Below are 25,015 nucleotides of genomic sequence, written 5' to 3'. Positions count from 1 at the left end.
CCAGTCAGTGCTGAGCAGGCTTCCACTGATCACGGGGGTCCTTTGCAAGGGGTCCTGATTGAGTGGGTCTGGGGTGGAGCCAGGAAATCCGTATTTTCAAAAGCTCCTTGGGTGACTCCCTAGCAGCCCGATTTGGGAATTGCCGGTGGAAGCCACATTTTGCTTTGGTCTTCACAATACTTTATGTCAGATGCCTAGCTGACTTGAACATACTGTATCTGTGCCACATCCCTGACTCACCATTCCTTTATCAAAGTACAAGTGAAGTGCTTATAAACGTCTTAAAGATATCCAGTTATCAGTAATCAGTTTAACTTATAAAATAATGTCATGCCATAATCTTCAAATTGGCAAAGTATTTTTAAAAATCATCATACCTATTACTGTTGTGAATTTTATCGAAAGCGGTTGAATATATTTTGGTATCTTCATATGATAGAATATCATAAAGCCATTAAAAATTATATTTATAGGTCCAACCTAGTGGTGCAGCGGTTAAGTTCGCACGTTCCGCTTTGGCGGCCCGGGGTTCCCTGGTTCAGATCCCGGGTGCAGACATGGCACTGCTTGGCAAGCCATGCTGTGGCAGGAGTCCCACGTATAAAGTAGAGGAAGATGAGCACAGATGTTAGCTCAGGGCTAATCTTCCTCAAAAAAAAAAGAAAAATAATTATGTTTATAAAGACATTTAATATCATGGAAAGATTTTAGTGTATAACATTAAGAAAAAACAAAAAGGCATCTTTAAAATTGTATATACAGTTTGTGCTTAATTGTATACATAAATACAATACATTTTAAAATATTGAACAGAAATTTTTTTAAGTTAATAGTGGTTCTCTGTATGGTAGGAATGTATGTGGTTTTATTCTTTAGCATTTTATATTTTCTACTATGAGCATGTATTACTTTTTGTGAGCAAAAATAATAAAACTTTAAAAAAAATAAAATTCTTACTCCAGTCTCTTTAGCAAAAAGAATAAGGAAAATTTATTTGGGATGAATTCTTGTTAGAGAAGTCATTCTTGCTCATAATAAGTGCCAGTGTGTTTTCCAAATACTTGCAAACCATCTATTTATATTCCACGTTTTTGCTGGGGGCTTTTGTTGTTTTCTGGTTTTTGTTTTCAGTAACAGCTTTATTGAGGTCTAATTCTCGTAAGGTAGAATTCACCCTTTTACAGTGTACGATTCAGTGGTTTTTAGTTTATTCACAAGTTGTGCAGCCATCACCACTATCTGGTTTCAGAACATTTTCATCAACTCAAAAAGAAACCCTGTACTTGTTAGCACTCACTCCCCACTGCCTTTCCCCTCAGCCCTGGCAACCACTAATCTGCTTTCTGTTTCTATGGATTTGCTTATTCTGGATGTTTCATATAAATGCAGTCATACAGTACGTGGCCTTTTGCAATATCCTATTAGCTAGTCTTCAGGCCCTGCTCCCTACACTGCCAGAAATGCCATTTATACCCTTACTGAGCTAATCTTTCTAGCCTGTGATTTTACCATCTCTGCTCCAAACTTTTTCGGTGTGCCCATGGTTTATTAATCAACAGGACTACTACTCATTCTAGCATTTAACATTTTCTGTATTCTGACTCTACGCAGTAGGTACTTAAATATCTGGTGAATAAATGAATTCAATGAGCAAAATGTACTCTGCCTTCTCTCTCCCTTTCCTTCTCCCTCAAAGAAGAAGATAATGACTATGAGTTAGTCAGATTGCAGGTCACTGGTGGGGCAAGAGCATTTCTCTCTAAAGCTCGGGCTGTGGTCCCTGACCCTCAGCAGACATCAGCGTGAGGGGAGGGCTGGCTCGTGGGGGTGCCGCCCCGCCTCCAGAGCTCCTTGGTCAGTCGGCTGGGCTGCAGCGGGTGGCACTTTGAGCACCACAGCTCTAGGGCTGCCCTGGTTCGGGTAGGCTGCGGCCAGCACCATAACCAGGGCCTGACAGCCACCTGAGAGGAAAAGAGGTTGAGTGAGCAGGGAAAGATCCAGGCTCCCCAGATGTCGAGTCGTGGGCCCATGCAGTCTCCCCCAGCAGGCCTTGCCCAGCCCTGCTCGTTATTAACTGTGCCGTGTGGCCCCCTGCTGGGGTCTCAGATACTCTCACCAGCCCCCCAGCTTCGATTTGAGAGATTTTACCTGTTTTTTAAAACTCAGCTCAAGTGTTCATAAACCCTCTGCTGAGGCTCCCCACAAGAAGAAGTAAGTTTCCTCTCATTAGCACATTGTCACTTTCATTCTGTGTTGGTTAATTCCGTACTTGTTTCTTCTTCCTAAATCTTTGATTTCCTGACATGAAGTTCTGTTTCTTACTCAGTGATTGTATTACTGTGTCCAGTGTCCACAGAGCACAGTCATTTGCCCTTAGCAGCTACTTAGTAATTATCAGTGCAGTCATACATTAGAAGGAGAGAAATGCAAATAGATTTTTAAATTAAAACCCTATGATTTAGGTTATATTTTTAATACAAAAAAGAGACCTGTATTAATTAGAAGCTTAACCTTATATAAAACTTAATTGCCCAGGGCCCAAATGTATTTTTATCCTAAGTAATAGTCATTGCTCTATGTTTTGGCTTAAAACAAAACGCCAAACTAAAGAAATCATATGCCTGTGTTTTGCACATATATGTAACGTGTTGTGAGATCTCCGAGAGCTGCCTTAGTTATCTCCACATCATCTCGCCCAACTGGAACCAGGGTTTGAGTTTCCGCTTAATAAATCCTCATCCTTTTGATTTCGGTACCAGACGAAAGGAATATAATATAGTTAGCTGTCTCTGAGGTGTCAAGCAATTATCTTAATTTCTTTAAAGTTCCATTTCGCGCTTATTACTTGCCGGTTATGGTTAAATCAGGCGCAGGAGTCTTCAGATCCTTATCCATAGGTGTAGGTTTTACAAAACAATTATTCTCTCTCTCTCAGCACAAACACGTTTTAGGATAAAGACACAAAAGGTAGACAACAGCACCTCCTACAATAGGGGGAGTTTGTTTTAATCTTTTCAATGCCCATTCTAGACCAGCTTTATTTAGTCCATTAAATTATTATTTGTAACATACTTTAAGCTCATTTGGGCTTAAATTTGTATTCGCTTCCCAAGGGGTGATCAGAAGCTACTATTCCTGAGTCCAGTTACAGTTTTAGTTCCACAAAATGCCAGAACTCCGTCTGGAGCTAGAAAGGGGAGAAGACCCTCCGCTTACAGCTGGCCAGGACAACGCTGTGCTCTTCACAGAGTCCACCCAAACTAGAGGGCTCCCTGGCCTCTGCTCCTGAGGTCAGAGAACTGGGCTCCGTTGTCCACTTCCAATGGTAACAATATGAAAGCTGTTTGTATCCCACGTTGGAAACTTGAGCTGCAGTAGAACATTCTCATAAGCGACAGAGTGGGTGGTTTTGGTGATTACCAAAATTCAACAAGTGAGAGGGAAAAAATGGTTAAGGGAAGTGTCTCGGCTCGTATTTTCAGGTGCCAAGGTAGTTTTTAAATTCTTTTTAAATAATGAATTCTTGTAAATAACTTTCTAGTCATTCTCAGTAAATCCGTCTGTAGGTATGTCTTATTTGCAAATAAAAATGCTTAATTTGGCATATTTTTCTAAGGCCAAATTGGATTCTTTTGGAGGAAGGAAGTCTTCTGTTGATCCAGAACTGCCTTTTTTCTATTTTTAATGGCAACCATTGCCTCATAGCACATACTGTTTGGAGCTATTGTAATCATCTGACCAAAAGAAAGTTTGTAGGAATTCATATGGTGAAAAAATGAATTGTAAGTCCTCCCCAAACCAAGTTTTTTCTCCTTGCTCATTTTCCACTTCTATAGAGAAGAGGTAAAGAACAGAGAACCTAAAGAAGAGTATTTCAGAAAAAGACATCTTACTGTGTGCGTTATTTCTTCTCTTACCACAGGCGTTTAATTTGGGTCCTATACCTTGCCCCTGGGACATGCTTAAAAGTTTTGCCCCTATGTTGTTTTCCTGTTTGAGTGGAGATAAAGAACTCCTAAGAAAGTTAGGAGTTAAATGAGTGTGAATGAGAGAAGGGAGGAAAGAAGCACGGCTTAAGTCTCGTATCTGGCACCAAGAAACTGCAGTGGTCTGCCTGGGGCCCACGCAGGGCTGGCTCATGCGCATGGTGCGTGCCAAGAGGCAACTAATGATGCAGGAGAAAGAAGTGTTATTTTAATTTTATGTCCCATGGGCTGGGAACAAGCAGAAGGGACCCTTTAATTCTTCCTGGGGGAATCTGGCAAGCCTTCCTAAAGAGGATGGCCCTTCAGCCCAACCAGAAGGGTAAGATTTTTCTGAGGAGGAGGAGCAGTTTTGGTAACTTTCATTGGAAGGCTCTTATGATTTGGGTATTTTTCTTGCTTTAAAAGAGTCGTATCAGTAGGAGAGAAAACATGAGAAAGTTCCTAAAGTTAAGGAGAATAGAATATGGTAATGAGTCCACAATGACCAAGAGCTTCCATCTTTCTTATATAGAACATAGGGTAAATTTGGAGAAATATAAATTGGTTGTAATATAGATTTAGTAGTTTGGAAACTGTTGTAGAATATCCCTTGATTTACCAAAGGAAATAATCAATACTTTGAATTGCATTGCTAACACTCATGGGTAAAATGAGGTGCGGTTTCTTATTTCATTCCCTTTAGGCAGTCTCTGTGCCACTTTCTGTAGAGTAGATTTACCTCACTTTATGCAGTGTTCCTCCTGAAAATATGCATGTAAGCAATTTGTACATTTGTCATTTGCATTCCAGAGACCTGGTTATTTAAAAGAATCTCGATTTGGATTTCTTGTTTTTGTTTTTTTCCCACAGCACAGCCGGCTTTCCTTCTTTCCTTCCCTCCCTCCCGTTCTTTCTCTGTTCCTTCTTTCCTTTCTTCTTGTAAACTCGTAAAAGTCTGGTGTGTTAATGAAAGGAAATTTGGAAAATACAAGAATTAAATTACACCCATAGTGCTCATCAAAACAATTTTAACTGCTTATGTTTTGGTGGATTTTCTTACAATTTTTTTTCTATAAATTAATTTTCCTCTCCAGCCGTATTCACTAACGGCTTAGATCATTTCATAGATATTTGCACGCTATTAAATTCAACCTATAATAACACCTAACATTTGTTACACAAGCCCTTACTAGGTGCCGGTCGCTGTTCTGTGCCCTTTCCATTTCATGCTCTCAGCAAACGTACAGAGAGAGGTACGTGTTATTTCTGCAGTTGTACAAATGAAGAAACTTAGGTCCAAGGAGGTTAATTAACACAATTAACATAACTAATATGTGGTATTCCAGGGATCCCAAACCAGAATTGACACCAGAGGATCTGCTCTTAGCCACTCCATTGTCCGACTTGATGAATTTTGTTTTAATGGTTGCGTAATAAAGAAATTCTATTATGAATCTTAGACTTCTGTTAGAAAGGTGTGTACTCAGATGTCACTCTATCAAGAAAGAACTTTCCTGGCCACCTATTTACAATAGCACCCCTCACCCCCATCTGCGTTGTACTCTATCCTAACCCTACCTTATTTTTCTTTGTCGCTCTAATCGATATCTGATATAGTAAAGGTTTGTTTATTTTACTATTTCTTCCTCCCCGCCCCCCCCCCATTAGAATATGAGAGTGATAGACAACAGACTTGGTCTGTTTTTTTCATTTCTGTATTCCTCAATACCTAGAACCATGCATGGCACATAATAGATACTCAGTAATATTTGTTGAATGAGTGAACGACCCCTGCCTTCAGGTTGGCTTTGTGTAAATTCTGATTTTCTTAGTCAACCTCCTTTGGGACTGGTGGGCTGGAATAACCACCTGATCCGCATTCCCATCTGTAAAACACAGGGCTAATGCTGCTGAGCTCTGCATGTCCCAGGCTGGCGGGCAGCTGCAGTGCCCCCACACTCCTGCCCCCAGCAGGGACATTGCGTGCCTACCAAGAGGCAGCTCCTTGTCCCAACTGGTTTATGCCAGTTGTACTTGTTATTGTAACTACATCATTTAATTAAATGTTATGTAACTGAGTAAGTATGAGTTTGAAAAGTCATATATGTTTCTATAAAAACTAAGATAAGTGTTTTGAAAACTTCAGTTAAATGGGAAAAAACTGCTAGGAAATAGGTATATGCAACACGTCTATAGAAGACTGAGAAAAAATAATAAAAATCTGTACCTCATAAGCACTTATAAGAAACCTTAAGTGTCTCTAAGTTGTAACCTATTTTAAATAAACAAAACTTGGAAGTAGTAGACAGTGCCTTAATGATAGGTATATTTATGCAAAAAGACAACATGAAACTCCAGTGGAGACTGGTACTCAAGTGTATATTTTTATGGTTAAAGTTAAAATGAGTTAAAGTAGTAGGTATCATTTTCTATAATTGCTCTTGGTAACTGAATTTTTAAATTAATCAATTACTACTGATTCTATAGAAAAACAGGCTTCTACCAATTTGAATGAAACTCAGCATTCTTGGTGTGCCAGAAAAAAATTCCTAGCTGGTTTCGTTATTTCAATAACTTCATAATAAATTCAATAATGACAGTAATACTTCATTTCCCCTCAGGGAATAATTGCTCATGAGCTGAGGCACGATTTCCTTTCTGCACTAGAACGTGAACTTCAGGAGGACAGAGCTTTCTGTCTGTTTTGTTCCTGACTCTTTCTCCAATGTCTACAACAGTGCCTGTTGCATTAATTATTTATTGAATGAATAGACAAATGAGTTTAAAGTATGTCCATTTTTTGCAGAAAGAAGTGTTTGGCATTTTACAATGATACTGCTACATTTTTAGCAAAAAGTACTTTCAAATTACATGTTCATTGTTTATCAAATTAAATTAAAACATATCACTTTCTATAATATGCATAAGTTTATATTTCTCTCTTCAGTGAAAGTGTTAAAATAGAGAAACCTCAGTGCTCACAGTGCTGTGGTTAGGAATTGAGGAACTGTTTGGATTCACTTACGAGCTCTAGAACTTCCTAACTGTGTGGCCCTGGTCACGTTACTTTATCTCTTCAGTACCTCAGTTTCCTTTCTGTAAAATGGTGATAATCACAGGTCATTACAGGAACTGGAGTTCAGATATGTAAAGTACGTAGAGAGTGCCTGCCAGGATAGGAAGCACTCAATGAATGGTAGTTATTATAATTACACCTGTTTGACTCCTGATCTGTATTATCTGTGTGATTTGGGCAAATTACTTATGGAAACAGGTCAGAGAGGTTAGATAATCTATAAGGGGTCAGAGTGTGTGTGTGTGTGTACATATATAAAAACATAAAAATGTGGGTTTTTAAGCATGAAAATGTGTGCAAAGTGCTTGATTCATAATAAGTACTCAATATGTTAGCCAAAAAAGGGGAAACAATATTATACTATGGGAAGAGAGGACTCTCGCTCATTTATTTATTAAAATTTTTTACAAATGGAATAATAAAAATACTTGTTATATAGGCATAGACTGTCTTGCTCTGCCATTTCAGTAAGTTTTCCTCATAAATTAGGCAGTTTTTAGAAAATCTCATAATAAGTTTAGAATAGGTTTCAGAGTAAAGAAAGATAATTGAATTTTAATCTGAACAAGTTTTGAAACTTGGACACAAGCACTACCTTGTAGTTCTTAGTTGGATGACTTCTTTCCAGAATGCTAAGCCTTCAGTGAAAACTGGTTTTCCCAATTTTAAATAGGGACAAAGTACACCCCGCTTGAAGGGAAGGGAAAGGCTTACGTTATGCAGGGAATGCGGCTTCTTCCCTCCATGTTTTCTCATCTGAGGCCTTATTAAAACCTAGTCTTGCTATTCCTGGCCGTGTGAGCACCGGCTGACGTCGCTGGCTATACAAGCAGCCCAGTGACTGGCTATATTAAGGCACTTCGCCTATGAGAACTCAGAAAGTAGAAACCTTCTTCTGTCACTGATGTCACACCAGGCGTTTCCCCCGGTGGCAATGATAGTTTAGCACAGCTCTCTGCTACTTACATATTCTGCACGTAATTTTGTTAAGATAAGACTTTAAGAGAGGATTTTTCCTTCTTTAAGAGAGATGTAGATGACGGAAATGTTACCGCAAATTATTTGTGTAACCCGTGAACGTGAATTTAGCCCTTTCTTTCTTTATTGCAGCATGTGTTAAAGAGCTCCCGCTGCCCGTTTGCAGCCTAATGTGTTTATTACCATCTTCCCAATGGCATCTTGAAGTGTCTTCCAGCTAAAAAATTCATGAGGATTATTGGCTTTCAGTCAGAAAATGGAATATGTCTTCTAGTTACTGTCTAATATACCACTTTAAGGCCATTATACACAAGTAAATCTAAGAGCGGAGCGTATTGGAAAGGAAGGAATTTTTAGCTTAAACATTTGTTTCTACACTGTTATTATAACTGTTCCATGGAGTAAGAAACAGCATAAGAGAAGGTAGGTGCTGAAGCCATTTGACTTGGAGAAGAATACTTGTGGTTGTAGGATATGTTATTTTCTTTAATCCTGTATCCAGCTGCAAACTGTTAGTCTTATATTATGAAAAAATCGTATCCTAATAATAGTAGTTTGTGTTTGGCTTATTGCAGTTAATAAAAAAGTGAAGTGTACAGTAAGTTGCTCAAAAGTAGTGAAGTTAAGCTGAGAATTTGGTTCCAAATAAGATGCCTTTTATTCTGCATTTATGTGGAGTAAATCTCCTAAAACTTTGCAACCTATTGTCACTATGTGACAATGTCACTAACTGTTGTCACTGTGAATTAACGTGCAGTTTGGTAAGTCTGAGTCTGTAGATATGTACTGTAATGTGTGAGGTAAATGAAAATTTTATTGTGTGCAAAGCAAGAAGCAATATAGTGTTATGTAAAGATGAAGTGAAAAGTGTTCTTAGGATCTGCTCAAAAGAGTAATAACACTTTGGGGAAAATAATAGACCATTTTCCTAGCTAAAATGTATTTCTGAAATATTGTAGAGCATCCTCTCTTAGTATGTTGAATGCGTTAGTTGTGTGGCCCATGGGAGGGGCCGTTTGGTGTTTCTGTGTGCTCTCATCCCTCGTTCAGAAATCGACATTTTGACTCGGGTTGCGTCACAGGTGGGCTGCTTCCTTGTGTGCTGGTTTCTATGAATCAACAATATATCCTTGCATGATCTGCGTCTTTAGTGCATAGAATATTTATTTAACTCTTGCCAAAAGTTGGGATCTTGCCAACATAATGTTTGCTTTGGGTGATTTTGTCCGGTTGGCACTGTTGGAAGGAGGTACTTCCCCTCCTCCGTCGATTGGATGTCTTTTCTGCTGTCTCGTCTTCCTGACTTCCAAACGGTGGCCCTTTCTCAGACACCCCCATCCTGAAAGCACAGCTTGTATATTTAAACATTAGATAGTGTGTTTTCTGAGGCTTATCAGAGTCTGGCCCAGAAATTTCGCTTTTGTAAAATAAAGGGATCCCTCCTGGATCACAGTATACGTTGGGGGAGAAGTTGTTTCGAGTTTAGAATGAGCCAATGTTTTCACTTGTGATAAAGAAACAGTGAATGTGTGGTTAACTGTTGAGGCAGACTTCTGAGTGATGGCAGCCTCTAAAGATTACCCTTTCAGAATTAATTTGAGAATAAAAATGGAAAAGTGTTTAGGTGAAGATTTATGTACATTTTTAAGACTCCCTATTTCTTAGATTTACAAAGTTGTGAAGAACCAGACTACAGATTACGCAGTAATGTCATGTATCTTGTGAAGAGAGTTCAGAAAGATCTGGAAGGCCTTGGATACTCGAGAGGCCTTCTGGTCTCGTGTCAAGAGCTAGATAATTTCTCAGGCAGCTCCTCCTCTCGCGGGCGTTGATAAGAGAAATTGTTTCAACAGCTCTTTGTATGTTATTTCGTTATAAATTTCATCTCAAAGTAAGGAATTTCAGAGAGGGCCTAATTTTTTAAAAATACTTCTTGGAACCAGCAATAGAGATCTGATGTTTGATTGCTTATTATGTTTGGTTTTCAGCAACAGTATTATCCTTATTTATTCTTTAACGGAATTTGTTCAGCGTATAATAAATCTGACAGTTATAGGCCTCGTTTGGAAGATGGCCAGTACTGATAAAAGATAAAATGCACATTATCGTTTCCATGAATTCTGGAGGATGACGAACTAGCTTTCATGGTATGAGGTTGTGTTGTGAGCAACGGCTTTCTTACCTTATGTTATATTGATGAATTTCATGCAAGAAGAGTGCCCTTTTTAATAGCGTTGCGATTTAACATTTTATTTTACTTTCTGTCATTATGCTAAGGATTTAACTGTCATTGTTCTCCCCTCCCAGAATATTATTACTTTCAAGAAATAAAATATATTAATTCTCGTGGCCATAGCTGTCTCCTCTACTCTCTAGTTTATACAAGTTGATATCAGAGCGTGTAAGGGAGGACGTGCTGTCTCAGTGAAAGCAGGATTATTGTTTTGTTGTAGATAACAAGAATGGACAGATCGAAACATCTTTTCCACTCTTGTCCTTGCCTTTTCCACTCTTGTCCTTTCGCAAGCCCCCCAACGTCTGGTAGAAACTGGTTTGTTGTCAATGACTGTAATTACATCACAGACAACCCAAGAGGTTACTTGTGTCGTTTTCAGTTTTTGTGATTTACATTGAACACTTTCAGAATTGAGAAAATTTAAGACACTATTAGTTTAGGCCTGCCTACAAAATAAAATTTCTAAACCTTCACTGCTGCCCTTGAGTATTTTCCATCTCTTACCTTTTCATTGGAAATTAATTTTTAACTGTCATCTACAAAAATGCATTAAAACTCATCTTTCCACATAGTTTATTTTATTTTAGATGGTTTCTTTATGCATAAGAGCATAGAAGAAGTCATAAATGTGTCTGTCTAAACGATCACTCTATCTTTCTACCTCTGGTTTTATCTGTGTCGCTTGAGTGGGGAAAAAAATTAGCTCACCTAGCCCCACCACACGTTCCTGTGTGAAATTCCAGCACTTGCTGCCCGCCCAGCCTCACACAGGGTGTTAAGAATATCTGTCACAGTCATCTTGATTAGAGCACCACAGTTCTTCTCTTTGAGCACCTCATTAATGAAGTTCACTGTTATTTATTTGGTTCATCCACTGAAGAGCAGGGCATAAATCCAACATGTCTGCTCTCAGATTACATCCACTGATGGCCCCTGCCTGTCACCACCTCCCCCACCCTACTGCATTCTCTGTTCCAATCCTAAATTTGCTCCCTTTCCTTTTTTTCATCTGAGACTGTCTTTTTTTCCCCCGGTCTATGAGCAGTGTTTCCAACGGGGCATCCGCACCCCTGATGGCCGTGGCCGGCAGAGTGCATCCACCTGTGCTCAATCTGGCCGGTTACTGCAACTGCCCCTCCTTATGCTTCCTTTGGTGGTTTCAAGGTTGCTTGGCAATGTGTACTGGGCATACACGGTCCAGCAGAATTGCTCAGAAGAGAGGACCTATGGGGCAGACACAGAAAATAAGGAAGCAAGCATGTTCATAAAGCTGAAACTTTTAGATTTAGAAGAAATGTGTTTAAGGTGCCGTCACATAATAATAATAAAAGAGAAAATTGACACTTAAATAACTTACTTCGAGAGGAAATGAATGATATTTTAAAGCTACAGATAGAGTGGTCTGTGAGCCAGCCTTGCAGTCTGCTCAAATGGTTTGACTGTCCTCAGAGCAGAAAACGTTAGCTCCTTGCTTCACTCCTTATCGCCTTCTCGTCCCTCTGTTGAAGTGTGTCATTGCTCTCCCCCCGGCAGAGTTACAATTATTAGTATGTATATATTTTGGGAAATTTAAAGGTAGATGATGCTGATGCTATTAATATTATAATCCAAAAATTGAGTATATTCGACTTTAAGTAAAACAGACACTTTAAGTTGTCTTTTGAAAAGCTTGCTGATTTTTATGATAGTACTATACTTTATAATATACATAGTGATACTTTTAGGGGAAAAATAGCTATTTTCATCAACAAGGTTATCACACAGACCTACTATATAGGGCATTTTGTTATATATTGAAGTTTATATTTTGATGATGAAAATTTCCTTAAGTTTTTATGATTTATGGAAAGCTGCTTCCAGGGTGAAAATCCCCTAGGTCGTTTGATGAAAGCTTACTTAGATCGGATGAGAAACATTTTTTCTTACATGCCTCTGAGTGAAACCGTGGGAATTGTGGTTCCAAGAGAAATCTTGACAGTGCCTGTTGGTGCGGTCTCATCTGAGAAGGGTCCTGGTGCTCAGGTGTCCGCATCACGCTGTCCTCCTGCAGTGCCCTGGCCCCTCTCCTGCTGTAATAACTCATCCGCCATCCCCAAGGCCCAGCTCAGGACCTTCTCTGTTCCAGCCGGCAGACGGGCACAGACCACTTGTGTGATACCTTCACCTGTTTTTACGTATTGAAGGTTTTCCTACATACAAATTGATCTTCCCTCTCACCCTGTCTTCTTGAGAGCCACAATCTTCCTGCTCCTCACGGTGCTGAGTGCCCGCCCTCTAGTGCCAGGCAGGCGCTCTGTGAATGAACAGGTGATGTTCAGATCGGGGGAGCAAAGAGTCCAGCATGGAAGCACATCCACTCCAGAGCTTGCTGCTTCTCCCAGCTACCTATTACTGTGTGATTAGAGGAAGAATGCTTATTTGATGAGGAGAACCTTTGCCGCAACGCTTCAGTTAAGAGTAGGACTGTGTAAGCCTGTGTATGAATCCCAGTTCCGCCCTTTGCTGATCCGCTCAGCAGCCCTGTGCTGTAGGTGCTAATGATTATCCCCATTTTACAGAAGAGAGAATTGAGGCACGAAGGTCCCACAACTAACCAGGTGGTGGAGCCTGGACATGGCTACTGGCCATTAGCTTCTCTGCTCTATTGCCTTTCATAGTCTGGTTTTATTTTTTATTTTATTTTATTTTATTTGGTGAGGAAGATTGGTCCTGAGCTAACATCTGTTGCCAGTCTTCCTTTTTTTTTCTTCTTCTTCTTCTCCCCAACCCCTCCCAGTACATAGTTGAAAACTCTAGTTGTAGGTGCTTCTGGTTGTGCTATGTGGGATGCTGCTTCAGGATTGCTTGATGAGTGGTGCCATGTCCACGTCCAGGATCCAAACCAGCAAAACCCTGGGCCACTGAAGCAGAGCACATGAACTTAACCACTCGGCAAACGGGCCAGCCCTGCCAATCGTCCTCTATTTTGTATGTGGGATGCCAGCACAGCATGGCTTGATGAGTGGTGTGTATGTCCATGTCCAGGGTCCGAACCCATGAACCCAGGGCCACCGGAGCAGAGCACGCAACCTTAACCACTATGCCACTGAGCTGGCCCCTCATAGTCTGTTTTTATGATTAAATTATGTCTGAATTGCTTGGTGCATAGTAAATGCTAAATGAATAGTAACTGAATACAGGTTATACTTATTATCAGCCCAAAAATGTGACCACAGTACAGGACCTTGGGACTTGGTTACATTGCTCCTACCAGCAGGACACTCAGGCATTAGCTTTCAGAACTGTCCCCTCCTGTGTGACTTCTTGAATAGAATGTGCAATTGGTGCAACCTCCCTCAACTGGTACAATGTTTCTTCATCCTACTTATGCATGACTCTTGAAAAAAAAAAGTAACTCCTCTGCCCTCTTGGATCAGAGTAGAGGCCAGAAGGAATGACTGTAGGGAGACTGAGCATTCCACATTACACCGAGGAAGCAGCTGTGCAGGTGGATGGGTATGTGACAGTGACACAGGGATCAGCCTTGGGGGTTTTCTTAGCCCCTTCCTCTTTGTCCTTGCTCTTGATGAACCTCTTGCTCTCTGGCGTCCTCCTTAAGTCCTTGACCTTCTATTGACTCGCCCTTCCCTCTGATTTTTCCAATCTGTAAAGGAAGAAAAGCCACTATAGAAAGTAAAGGAGGGGGAAGGTGATTTGAGAAGCCTGCGGAACAGAAGGAAGGGAAGTAGCGTAGAATTAGAGCTTTAGGAAAGGGTTTAAATGCTGACTTAAAGTTTTTGGGCTGCATTTTTTTTTTTCTTTTCCTCAGCGGTTATTAAACATCTTGAGTAATAACCATTTTCCGTTTCCTCAAGTCTTTGTTTGGTTCTTTTAGAACGTAAACCTCCATGACTCTTGTTCTTTGCATATTTAAGTATTATTTTGGCTATGCTACTGATGACCAATGTGATCACGCTGATTCTCTTATTATATGTCCTTTTATTTTCTTACTGAAAGTTGTTCAGCAAGGAGGAGCCAGTAACTGTCCTTCTCTGTTCAGGTCAACAGTGTTCCCTGATTTTTCAAGTGCACCTTAAGGCCTTTGGTGATAGCAGTTAGAATCGTCTGGGGGGGTGGGGCAGGATGTGAGAGGAAACCGCCCTGTGCAGCATGAGGGGAGGTGTGCCTGGGGAGGCCAGCAGCCATGGAAAGAGGGCAGCTGGGGAGGAGCCTCAGGGCAGCTGCTGCTGGAGAGGAGGGCCCTGGAGACTCCACACGGAGGCAGGAGGACCCTGTGTTTAAGGGGCATTCCTTACAGAGGGCTCATGCAGGGCGAGGACTGGGGGCTGGGACAAGGATGCCAGATCTACCTGGTCGGGTTGGGAAACATCAGCTTAGTGGCATGGCACTGCCTCTTCCTGGCTTGTCTGTCATGGGAGCTGTTGCAGCACAGACTTCGCATTGGCCAACCCCAAACAGAGACTGGGAGGAGCCCCTTACAACACCTGTAGTTTCCACATGGTGCAAGATCACTCCTGAAACTGGAGGCTGGCAGCAGAAACCCAGGCCAGCAGATTGTAGTTCTTGGTGCCGTTGAAATACAACTCCTGTTTAAAGAGTATGGGCCCAGTGAGGTAGGCTGGTTTGTTTTTTAAATGTTAATCTTTGCATTTGCTTAACCTTTAAGCAAGGTGAAAAAAAAATGCAGCCTTTTCATTGGAAGTTATAAGTGCACATAATGAAAACAATGTGTTAATTACTGTTGTCAAATTTCTGATTGAAGTAGAAGTTCTTTCATTGTTGGTAAATTGATCAAACATGTTGTCATCAGCTCTTTTCACTTTTTTCCCCCCTGTTTTCTATTTTAGTTGCTGATATGTGTTCAAGATGAGTGGGATGGGAGAAAACACCTCTGACCCATCCAGGGCAGAGACAAGAAAGCGCAAGGAATGTCCTGACCAGCTTGGACCCAGGTTAGATTCTTGTGAGAAACAGAATCAGTATTGCCCATGAAAGCCACGTCCACTTCTTTGCCATTTTAGCATTGATTTTACACTGATTCAAAGATTGTGTGATTTTTCTCCTTAACCCTTCAACCTTGGATTACATATTAGTTAGCTTACATTTTGGATATGATAATCAGTTACAGATTTTATTATTCTTTACAAGAAGAGGAAAGCTACATACTTCTTCTGATGTCTCCTGTGTACTTGACTCTTAAAACCAGTTTATTCTATAACCTTCAGTTTCTCACATTTTCTTTTCTGTTGGATGATAGAATGTCATAAAGACAAGAAGATCGCATAGTAAAAAATTTGCCGTTAGTTTTATCCTGAGTTTTACACTTGTTTGGTTTTGGTTTTGGTTTTTATAATGAGCAAGACATCAAATGTTAGATCCACTTGATTTTGAGTTGGTGATAAAGATTGTAGCTCTTCAGTGAATAAAACAAATAATTTTAAAGCAAGTTCCATGCTAAATATTATGGGTAGAAGTGCAAGTTGCTATAACCTCCATGTGGGGTAATTTAGCAGTATCTATTAAAATCATACATGCAGATCCTCTTTGAACTAGCAGCTCCACTTCTAGGAATTTTTCAGCAATATACTTTCACCCGTGCAAAGAGGTGTCTGTATGAGGTTACTTGTTGTAGCATTGTTTATAATTGCAACAGATTAGGAAAACCTAAATGTTTGTGGGGAACTGTTTAAACAGCTATGACACATCCATAGCCTAGAACACAATACAGCTATGAAAAAGAACGAGGACACTGTTTATGGATTGATATGGAAAAAATCTCTTAAGAATATTGTTACAGAGAAAAGGCAAGGTTTAGAAAATGTTTATGCAGTTACTACCATTTATATAAAAGAGAGAGAAAGTAAGAACCTATATTTCTATTGTTTTAGGATAATTAAGAACCACTTGAGTCATTACCCGTTTGGAAGGATGAGAACGAGGCAAATAGGGAACGAACGCAGAAGAGAGACTTGACTCTTGATGATCTAAGTCATAGAAGTTATTTTAAAAGTTAGATAAAAACAACAAACTTCTATTAAATGGCTAGTAAAAAGGTCAGATGGGAAACCAGGGAAGAGGACTAGGAAAAGTCATTAAGAGAAGAAGAGAGGGAAAAAGAGCAAAAAGCCAATATTTTATATTCCCTTTCCCCTTCCAGTTGCCAACAAAACAAGCCTGTTAAATTGCCGCTGTCACCTTCCATCCGGAGCCCCCAGCTCCTGGGTGTTGCCTCTAGATTCCGTAGTACTTCCTGGCTGACCACAACCTTCTGTCTGTCCAACTGCCTTTGATGCTCAGGAGTCCTACTCAGGAGGCATTTTTGTCAAACGGAAGCTGTTCAGTGGAGAGGCTGCCCTCTTACCTGGCGTCATGCTGGTGCCTGGTGGGGTGGGCACGTCCCCGAGCCCTCTCCTGGTGCTCTCAGGTCTCTGTGACGCAGCTCCCCTTTCTCACCTATTAGTCATTTATTTATTGTTGGAGGAGTGAGGAGGGAGGTGGAGGGGGTAGGGCTCCACAAGGGGATCTTGGCTCTTCCACAAATTGCAGCCACTCCCTCTTTTCCCTGCTCTTAAAAAAGTAGAAGCGAGGGCTACAAATGAGACTTAGGAAAACCAAATGCTGGTGACTGTGTTACCAGTAACTCACTGGGTGATCTTGGACAAATCATGTAACCACTATAAAATGGAGAAATTGTGTCCCATCTTAGGTTTATTAGTTTATGAAAATACAGCTCGTATTTAGAGGCAATATCTGGAAGTCTGTGACAGATTACAAAATTTTATAAATTGGTATTATACGCAAATATGTTAAAAATACAGAAAGTTGCTACGTTAAACAACTTGCTTTCTTATTTATTGTATTGTTTGAATGTCATTTAATGGGCCCTCTATTGAGGAAAAAAATTGTACACTGTTATTATCAAAGGGAACTTTTGAGTTTGCTGTTTTATCAAATTCACATGCAAAGATCTTGGCAATTTTTATTTTTCCCTCCCTTCCATTAACTTTTTAAAACTTCAGCTGGACTTGGACCGCTTGTTTATATCTTGCATGTCGTTCAGCCTGGACAGTTAACAACTAGCCTGGGTCAGTTTCGCTTTTGTTTCCAGCTGTGCTGTGGTTTTTTGCATTGTCTAAAAAGGCTATTAGGTTTGATTACTAACATCCTAAAGAAGTCTATGAAATTATAAAGATTTATTTTTATTATTTTTTGTGCACTGCCAAAAATCATTGAAATTTATTTTTTCCTGTTATAACCAGGTTAACTTCCCTTTCTTCTTTTACTAATCTGGAATAAAATTTTAAAGTTTTATAAAGGTAACCTCCCTTACTTTTCTAAAACATGCCTTTATTTATTCAATAAATTTGATGCCCACTTGTCCCAAGCATTGTATTAAGCACAGTGGCGATCCTTGGCATTGTGAAGCTTATAGTCCAGTGGGAGACATGAAGCACGTTGAAGAAATGATTATGCAAGTAAATATATAATTAAGAACTGGGGTAAGTTTGATTTCAAAAGAACATGCAACATTTGGGGCATATTCAGTTTTTTGCCCCCAAAGTCCTTCCGTGTTTCCATAAATTGCTGTCATAGTATCAGAACTTGTTTCGCATACTTGTCTTTTTCATAATAGCTCTTTTTCAAATTCATAATAAAAACATGTTTCTTCTTTTTAGCCCCAAGAGGAGCACTGAGAAACGTAATCGTGAACAGGAAAATAAATATATTGAAGAACTTGCAGAGCTGATTTTTGCAAATTTTAACGATATAGACAACTTTAACTTCAAACCTGACAAATGTGCAATCTTAAAAGAAACTGTGAAGCAAATTCGTCAGATCAAAGAACAAGGTAAGAGGACTGAATTAATATTTTGGAGAGTTTAGTTGGCTTCTGTTTTTCCATGTGTGAGAAGTCTCTTCAGAGTGCCTTTAATCCATTTCTTATGCTTAAATTATTGATGAGGAAATGATGTCACAGTGCAAGATGAATGCAAGTATCACTTGCAGTGGTGTATAAATAGGCTCTCTGTAAAATTCAACCATTCCTAAAGACAGAGGAGATGGAGGTGAGGCAGGGGGATGCCACTTTTTATCTAGTAAAACTCAGTTAGGTGCACACCGATTCTCCCCTTCCCTCAGAATTTTCATAGTTTGCACGGCAAGTGATTGTCACAATTTGCAAGTGAGGAGCCAGCTGAAGATGGAAACCAGAAATGAGGAAGGGAACCACCTTCTGTTTCAGCTAGTCAGCATATCTGATTAAGTCAGAGCCTCACCTGGCCACGCCACTAAATTAGAGTTTCATATCCTGAATGACAAGAGATTTGAAAAGCTCAAACCTCCAGTCAGAATCCTCTTGTGAAGCTGAGACCCCGACATGGCAGCTTTCTTCCTGGGGTTTTCTTTTTTTCTGAGATCATTTTCTGCCTCTCTTCTTTGATATTTTTGCCTACAGAAAGAAATTAAGAAAATAATATTTTAAAAAACACATTGGACTTTGTGGTGCCAAAAATAATCTGTATTAGGCAAGTACGAACAGTGTCTTGGTGCTCGGGGCCAACATATGCTCTTGAAGTATTCAAAAACTGCTTTCCTGCAGGGCAAGGCAGATTGTTATCTCTTGTAATCTCCTCTTGAATGTATCATCTTATACTTCATGATTTTGTCTACCTTTTATATAATATTCAAAAGAGACGGATTTTAGAAAAATAATGTCTTTGTCTCTGTAGGATGCGAGACTGAAACTTCGCCTGCTCCCTTCTATCATAAAATCCTAGCTACCTATTTGCATATTATCATCATAGCATTTTCCATTTTTCATACATATAATATTGATCCAAGTTTTATATAAAACGATTTTATAAATATAGTTCTGTCTTATGAGAATGTAAAAATACACACATAGTATATACAACATGGTTTCTAATACCAGACCAGTCTGAAAAATCAGTCCTATTTCCTGGTTTCTCCATCAAAATGATATCATAACATTGAACATTCAAGGAGTTTCTCCCTCCATGCCTATCTCAGTCTGCCTTCATCTCTTTCCTCTTCCGTCTTTTCCCTTTGAGATTCACTAGTGATCAAAACTCAGTTTAATCTCGCTTTTGTATCTTCTTCATTTTTTGGTATCAGCAAATGGATAAATGTTATTCCTAGAACTCAGGAGAAATCACCGGTTCTGGTTTTCCAGTGCCTCTCGTTGCTGATAGCACTGCAGGGGAGAAATCATTATGCTTCTTGCTTCAGGTTTCTAAAGATTTTGAAGGATTCAATTTTGTGAACATGGCATGTTAGGTAGTACTTTTTAAAACAGTTCCTTTTTTTTTTTTTGCTATCAAGGTCTTGCACAAGGTTTTAAAAGTTTTGCAAAACCTTGTTAATTCCCCCTTCAAACCATAAAACACGTTAAGATGTGTCCTGCTGGGACTCTGCCATCCTTTCACTGTAGGCTTAATCATAAGGCCGCATACCACAGCCACCCAGGGAGCAGCAACAGTAAACACCCTGTCATGGCTTAGTCTTATAATAACGTTCCTATTAATGGGAAAAGTAGGGTGTTTTGCAAAGGGAAGCAGAAGTTAACGACCAAATAAAAACTACAAATATACTTATAAGTTCTCAACTAATCTGATATTTTAAGAATATGACTTGTTTAATAAATTGTTTTTTAGAAAGAGCAGGGACTTTAGAATCAAATCAGACGGAAGGTAGATATGAATCCTTGTTCTCCCATTTACAAGCTTTTGGAACCTGAGTGAATTATGTTATCTCTCTGAGACTCAATTTCCTCATATAGAATTTAGCAATCACAACATGTAGGTTGCATGGTTGTTGAAGAAATTATGAGCGATGTAAACGTCCTCAGCAAGTACACTCATGTGCCGCGGAAGGACATTTCTGTCAGAGACGGACCACATACGTGACGGTGGTCCCATACAATTATTACCATAAAACCCAGGTTGGTAGTAGGCTATACCATCTAGGTGTGTGTAAGTGCACTCTGATGTTCTCATGACAACAAACTCGCTTAATGACGCATTTCTCAGAATGTATCCCCGTCATTAAGTGACACATGACTGTACCCATCACAGTAAATGTTTAGTAGGTATTCAGTAAAAGCCGAAAGACACCCTCTTTTCTTCACCTATGGTAAGATCTTCAGACAGTGAGCTCTTCCTTCAGACAGAAAGTGGAGGCAAAAAGGTGGGGGAGTGGTGGTGAATATCCCCCCCAACAGAGTCATTTGAAGAAAGTCAAATTTTTCAGGTGCCAGAGAACTGTGCATAGCCCATGTGTCCCGCTTCACTGAGAGCTGTTTGGGCCAGCTTGGTAGCTCTCAGCCACTGACAACCAGCTAAGGTTCAAGAGCACCCCATAAGTCAGACCTGGGCTCTTTCTCTCTCTCTGTGTGCCCGCCCGCCCAACCAATGCCCCTGTCAATCAGTATAAATAAAATCCAACCACCATCTTTGCAGTGTTATTCAAACCTATTTGAATTTCAGCCACAGGTGTCTGCCTGAATAAAATCATAACTTTTGCTCAAGTCTACTCTGTTATCAGCTGCTCCTCAAGTTCCCATACCCTTTATAAATAAAGGGAGAAAAGGAAGGATTTATTTTTTTTAAAGCTTTGCCCTGAGTTAACATCAGTTGCCAGCCGTCTTTTTTTCTTCTTCTTTTTCTCCCCAAAGCCCCCCAGTACATAGCTGTATATACTAGTTGTGACATTTGGGCTCGCACCTCAGCATGGCTTGATGAGCAGTGCTAGGTCCACACCCAGGATCTGAACCTGAGAAACCCTGGGCCACTGAAGCGGAGCGTGCGAACTTAACCACTCGGCCACGGGGCTGGCCCCAAAAGGATATTTTTAAATGGCCTAAAGGATGGCAATTTGGTGGAGGAATACCAACTCTTTAAATAAATAAGCCTTGTCTTGTGTGTAGCGCTTTATGAGACACCTGTTTGGTAGATGCTAGCCTTCCAAGAGCATCCCCGTTGCTGTCGTCCTTGTCGAAGCAGAGCAAGTATACACAGCATCTGCACCTAAACCGCTACCAGCCTTTTGATATTGAAGTTTGATGTTTCTTCCCATTTGGCGTGATGCTGATAAATGTTTAAAACTTCTGGCTTTTATAACTTACAAACAGTAGTCATAAATAGTAAATAACCTTTTTTCCTAATTGGGAGGGCTAATATTGCTTCTATTCCAGAAGAATAATAAGCAGTATGAAACATATAAATGATTTAATTTTGGATTACTGTGTTCAATTTCACACTCCTGAACTGGAAACTTAAATAAAAATTTCTGTGGAAGATACTTGGTGATTCCTATGCTCTTGAAAAATGAAATTGAAGTGTAAAGTGACTGAAACATTGAGGGGAGTTCCACAAAAATAATGCGTTACTATTGCCCTGTTTAAATAGCTCTTCTGTTATCCCAATGTAGCCACACCTTTTGTTGTTTCTTCTAAAATAATAATTTAAAATGACTTTTATTATTTGGAAAACATTTGCCACTTCATTTAAAGCGACTTTACTGCAGTGTCCTTGAATACATGATTATTTATCGGTTGGTAGAGAATTGGTTTCAACCCTTTGTTATTATTTTTCTACAAGTAGTTTTGTGAGTGACTAGGAATGAGGATGCAGAGGTCTGTCGGTATTGGTACAAGCTAGATTTGAGGACGGATTCCGTATTGGACCAGACAACCTCAAAGATCCTTTTAGTTTCTTATCATGATTATCCTAATGACAGAATTTTGATTGTAGTGGCAGTATGAGAACATTGGAACTTCAGGTTGCTTCACATATATATGAATTTCTTCTAGTATTGAGGATTGCATCGAAAAATAAGGAAGTATTTTAAGAGAGGGTGATGGGCAGTGGTGTGCTCGAGTCAACTCATATAAACCAATGAGAGCCAATTGTTGAATTTCAAGAATTTTATAAGCCGATTGATAAGTACAGCCATTCTTAAATATTATATAGACTTATAATTAAGTTATATAAAAACAAAGGTGAGGAAGACTAAAACTCATCATTTCCTAATTATTTTACTGCATTTTACCATTGCTGTGTTCTCGAGGCTCTTTGTGTCTTATATCTGTCTACATGATAGAAATACTATGCAGTGGTGGCTACCGCATCTCTTCCTAAGTTCACATTCAACAATGTTACATGGAAATCAGCCATGGTGAGAATATTCACACCATGGAAATCTGGAAATTAGTACGCTCTACAAATAAAGGTTTCATTTGTTGTTTTGTTAGCTGTCACTCTAGAATTAAGTAATGGAGAAAATGTTAATAATTAACATCTAACACAAAATACCCAATTCAGCAAAAAAGTCACTCACAAATTTACGAACAATTGAATTTCTGCATACAACATCTTCACCATATATTTTCATTATTTCACTTTTGTCTTATTCATTAGCCTAAATAAAAATTTCAATCAACATTCATGTTGGAACTATATATTCTTTCGTCAGTTGTGATCATAGGTTGGCAACAATACAAGAGTTTGGTAAAAATCAACAGAAACATTCTATGAGCATCAATTAGCTATATGAAATTTACAGTAAAGAGTGTTGTCCTATCATCATTTGTAAATTAATTATATACTACACATCTTTTTATACTAGTAAAATTTGTAATAAACATTGTGATGCTTACTATTTTTCTCTCAAAGAGCTGGTTTTTAAGCATTTCCCAGTATACCACTGGTGGGCATGGGGTGGGCAGGTTTTATTGTAAATGTAGGTGATTCAAATTCATAAACTAATTTTTTAAAAATTCAAGGAAATAGTCATAGAAACAACCTAATTCTAGCACATAAAAGTAAAATGTAGAAACTATTAAAATTATGTTTTTCCTTCCCTTTTTTCCCCCTATATTAAATGCATGAAGTTCCTCTGATGGAAATTCAGTTATTCAAAGCTGAAGCCTAGGCGTGAACTAATAGCTGTCACCAAGCGAAGTGCACGGAAGGACTCTGATATCAGCCCCTTCCAGGGGCAGGAACTTTGTACATCAGGCTTTGGAGGTGATGCTTCCAGGCCTTCTTGTGTTCCGTGTAATGAAACCTCAGGGTGGTGGCAGAGTCATCCATCAGACACACTGGAAAGGGTAGTTAGTTAGTGAACTCAGCGTCTTTTGGGCCTGCCCTTGTAGTTAGTTTCATACTGAAGATAGTGTTTTGGATGGCCAGTCAAATATTTATGATACGACAAACTCCTGATTATTTGGAGAATGAATGGGAGGTCAATGACATATGTATTCTTTTTTTTAAAAAAACAGTGATCCCTTATATACTACATATAGTTTGAATTTCAGATGCCAACTTCTTTTTTATCCTATTTTCTTCTAAAGCTGCTGATGATAATTAAATGGCTAAAGCAAGACAGCCAAGTATATAAATGAGCCAACAGACCAGACTGTGTAATAGGCTGGTGCAAACCCCACTCTCAGTTGGCGGGATATATTAAAGTAATCAATATATATGAATTCATGAAGAGCATGAGCTTGATTTAAAATCAGATGAACCCAGTGTCTGTCTTCCAAGTTTCTTAACATCTCGGGCCTTTACTTCCCTATCTGTGAAAAGGGGATGATAATATCACTCCATAAAGTTCTTGTGAAGACTGTTCGATGATGTTTATAAAGGGTTTAATCTAGTACTTGGCACATAAAAAGACTTACTAAACAGTAGTTATTACTCTTGTTATCATTGTTTCTGACATCTGTACTTAGAGCCATCATCCAAATAAATCTAGGTTTTCTTCCTAAGGACTCAATATTGATAAGGAAACAAGTCGTTTTCAAATATTTTCTCTGTTACAATTTTAAGCCTTAATATTCTTATAATGTTGGTTCTTTTTATTTTAATACAGAAATTAGTAAATAGAGCTATCAAAACTTCCGTCAGAGACAGAAATCAGAAAAGTGGTGCCTGGTATGACTCTGTCTGCACCCCTCCCTCCAGCTCTCACTCCTGCTTGTCCTTGTTACCTGAGTGACATTTTCAAGGATCTGGCTTTAAGGAGAGCTAAAGAGGGCAAGAGTTTTGGCAATTTTCATTTCATCCTTATTTCCTTCAACACAAGAATGGATCTGGTCCTTGCTTACTCCTGAAGATCTGAGGATGTTATCGGTTTCCATGCTTCAAGAAATAAATCAAATTTTATTCCCCTGTTTGATAATATCACCTGTGGTCGGCAATATGTCCTTGATCTTGCAGTTTTTAATGAAGATAAAATATTTTTCTACTGATTTGCATATAATTCACTTTCATATTTTTATGTGGATTAGTGTCTCATATTATTAATGAAATCCTTTAAATTAGTGAGCAGAGGTGGAATTCCTGCTCTTGTTTTCTCCTAGGATCCCCTTATTATTATTATTTTTTTCTTAAGTATTTGAAGGGTTTTTTTGTTTAACATCTTTCAGATGAAGAGGATGTAAATAATTTAATGTGCCCTAATGCTTTAGGATTTTAACAATTTATGACATGAGCTCTCATTTCAAGACTTAAACTGGCTTCCACACACTAATAGAAAGTGTGCATCTCTTGTTTTCTTGATTGCCTTGTACTGTTAGGAAAAGAAATTACTTCTGACACCCACTGTCTGTATTGATTTCATTCAAGAGCACACATTCATTCATTCATTTTTTTATTGAGTATATACTATATGTGAGATATATTGTTATTCATTAAGGGGGAATCTAATAGTCAATAAGTACACGGTTCTTCTGCTTGG

General features: G+C 39.2%; 1 protein-coding gene across 8 annotated transcripts in view; it reads left to right on the top strand.

Moving 5' to 3' along the window:
* NCOA2 (nuclear receptor coactivator 2) overlaps positions 1-25,015 on the top strand; it is a 267,879-nt gene that overhangs the window by 152,401 nt on the left and 90,463 nt on the right. For 7 of the 8 annotated variants that reach the window (XR_006885610.1, XM_046642258.1, XM_046642263.1 and 4 more), the window contains 2 exons: positions 15,103-15,207; positions 17,932-18,104. Coding sequence is in view for 7 of the 8 variants with exons in the window: in XM_046642258.1 (XP_046498214.1) it covers positions 15,122-15,207; positions 17,932-18,104 (259 nt within the window). In the remaining variant the exon portion in view is untranslated. Of the gene's footprint in view, positions 1-14,850; positions 14,869-15,102; positions 15,208-17,931; positions 18,105-25,015 lie in introns of those variants that run through there. The other variant, XM_046642262.1, reaches the window with a different exon arrangement.

This window comes from Equus quagga, chromosome 16 (genome assembly GCF_021613505.1).
Source record: "Equus quagga isolate Etosha38 chromosome 16, UCLA_HA_Equagga_1.0, whole genome shotgun sequence".
NCBI lineage: Eukaryota > Metazoa > Chordata > Mammalia > Perissodactyla > Equidae > Equus > Equus quagga.
The sequence above is the reverse complement of the archived record's forward strand: the minus strand, read 5'-3'. Positions and strand labels throughout refer to the sequence as shown.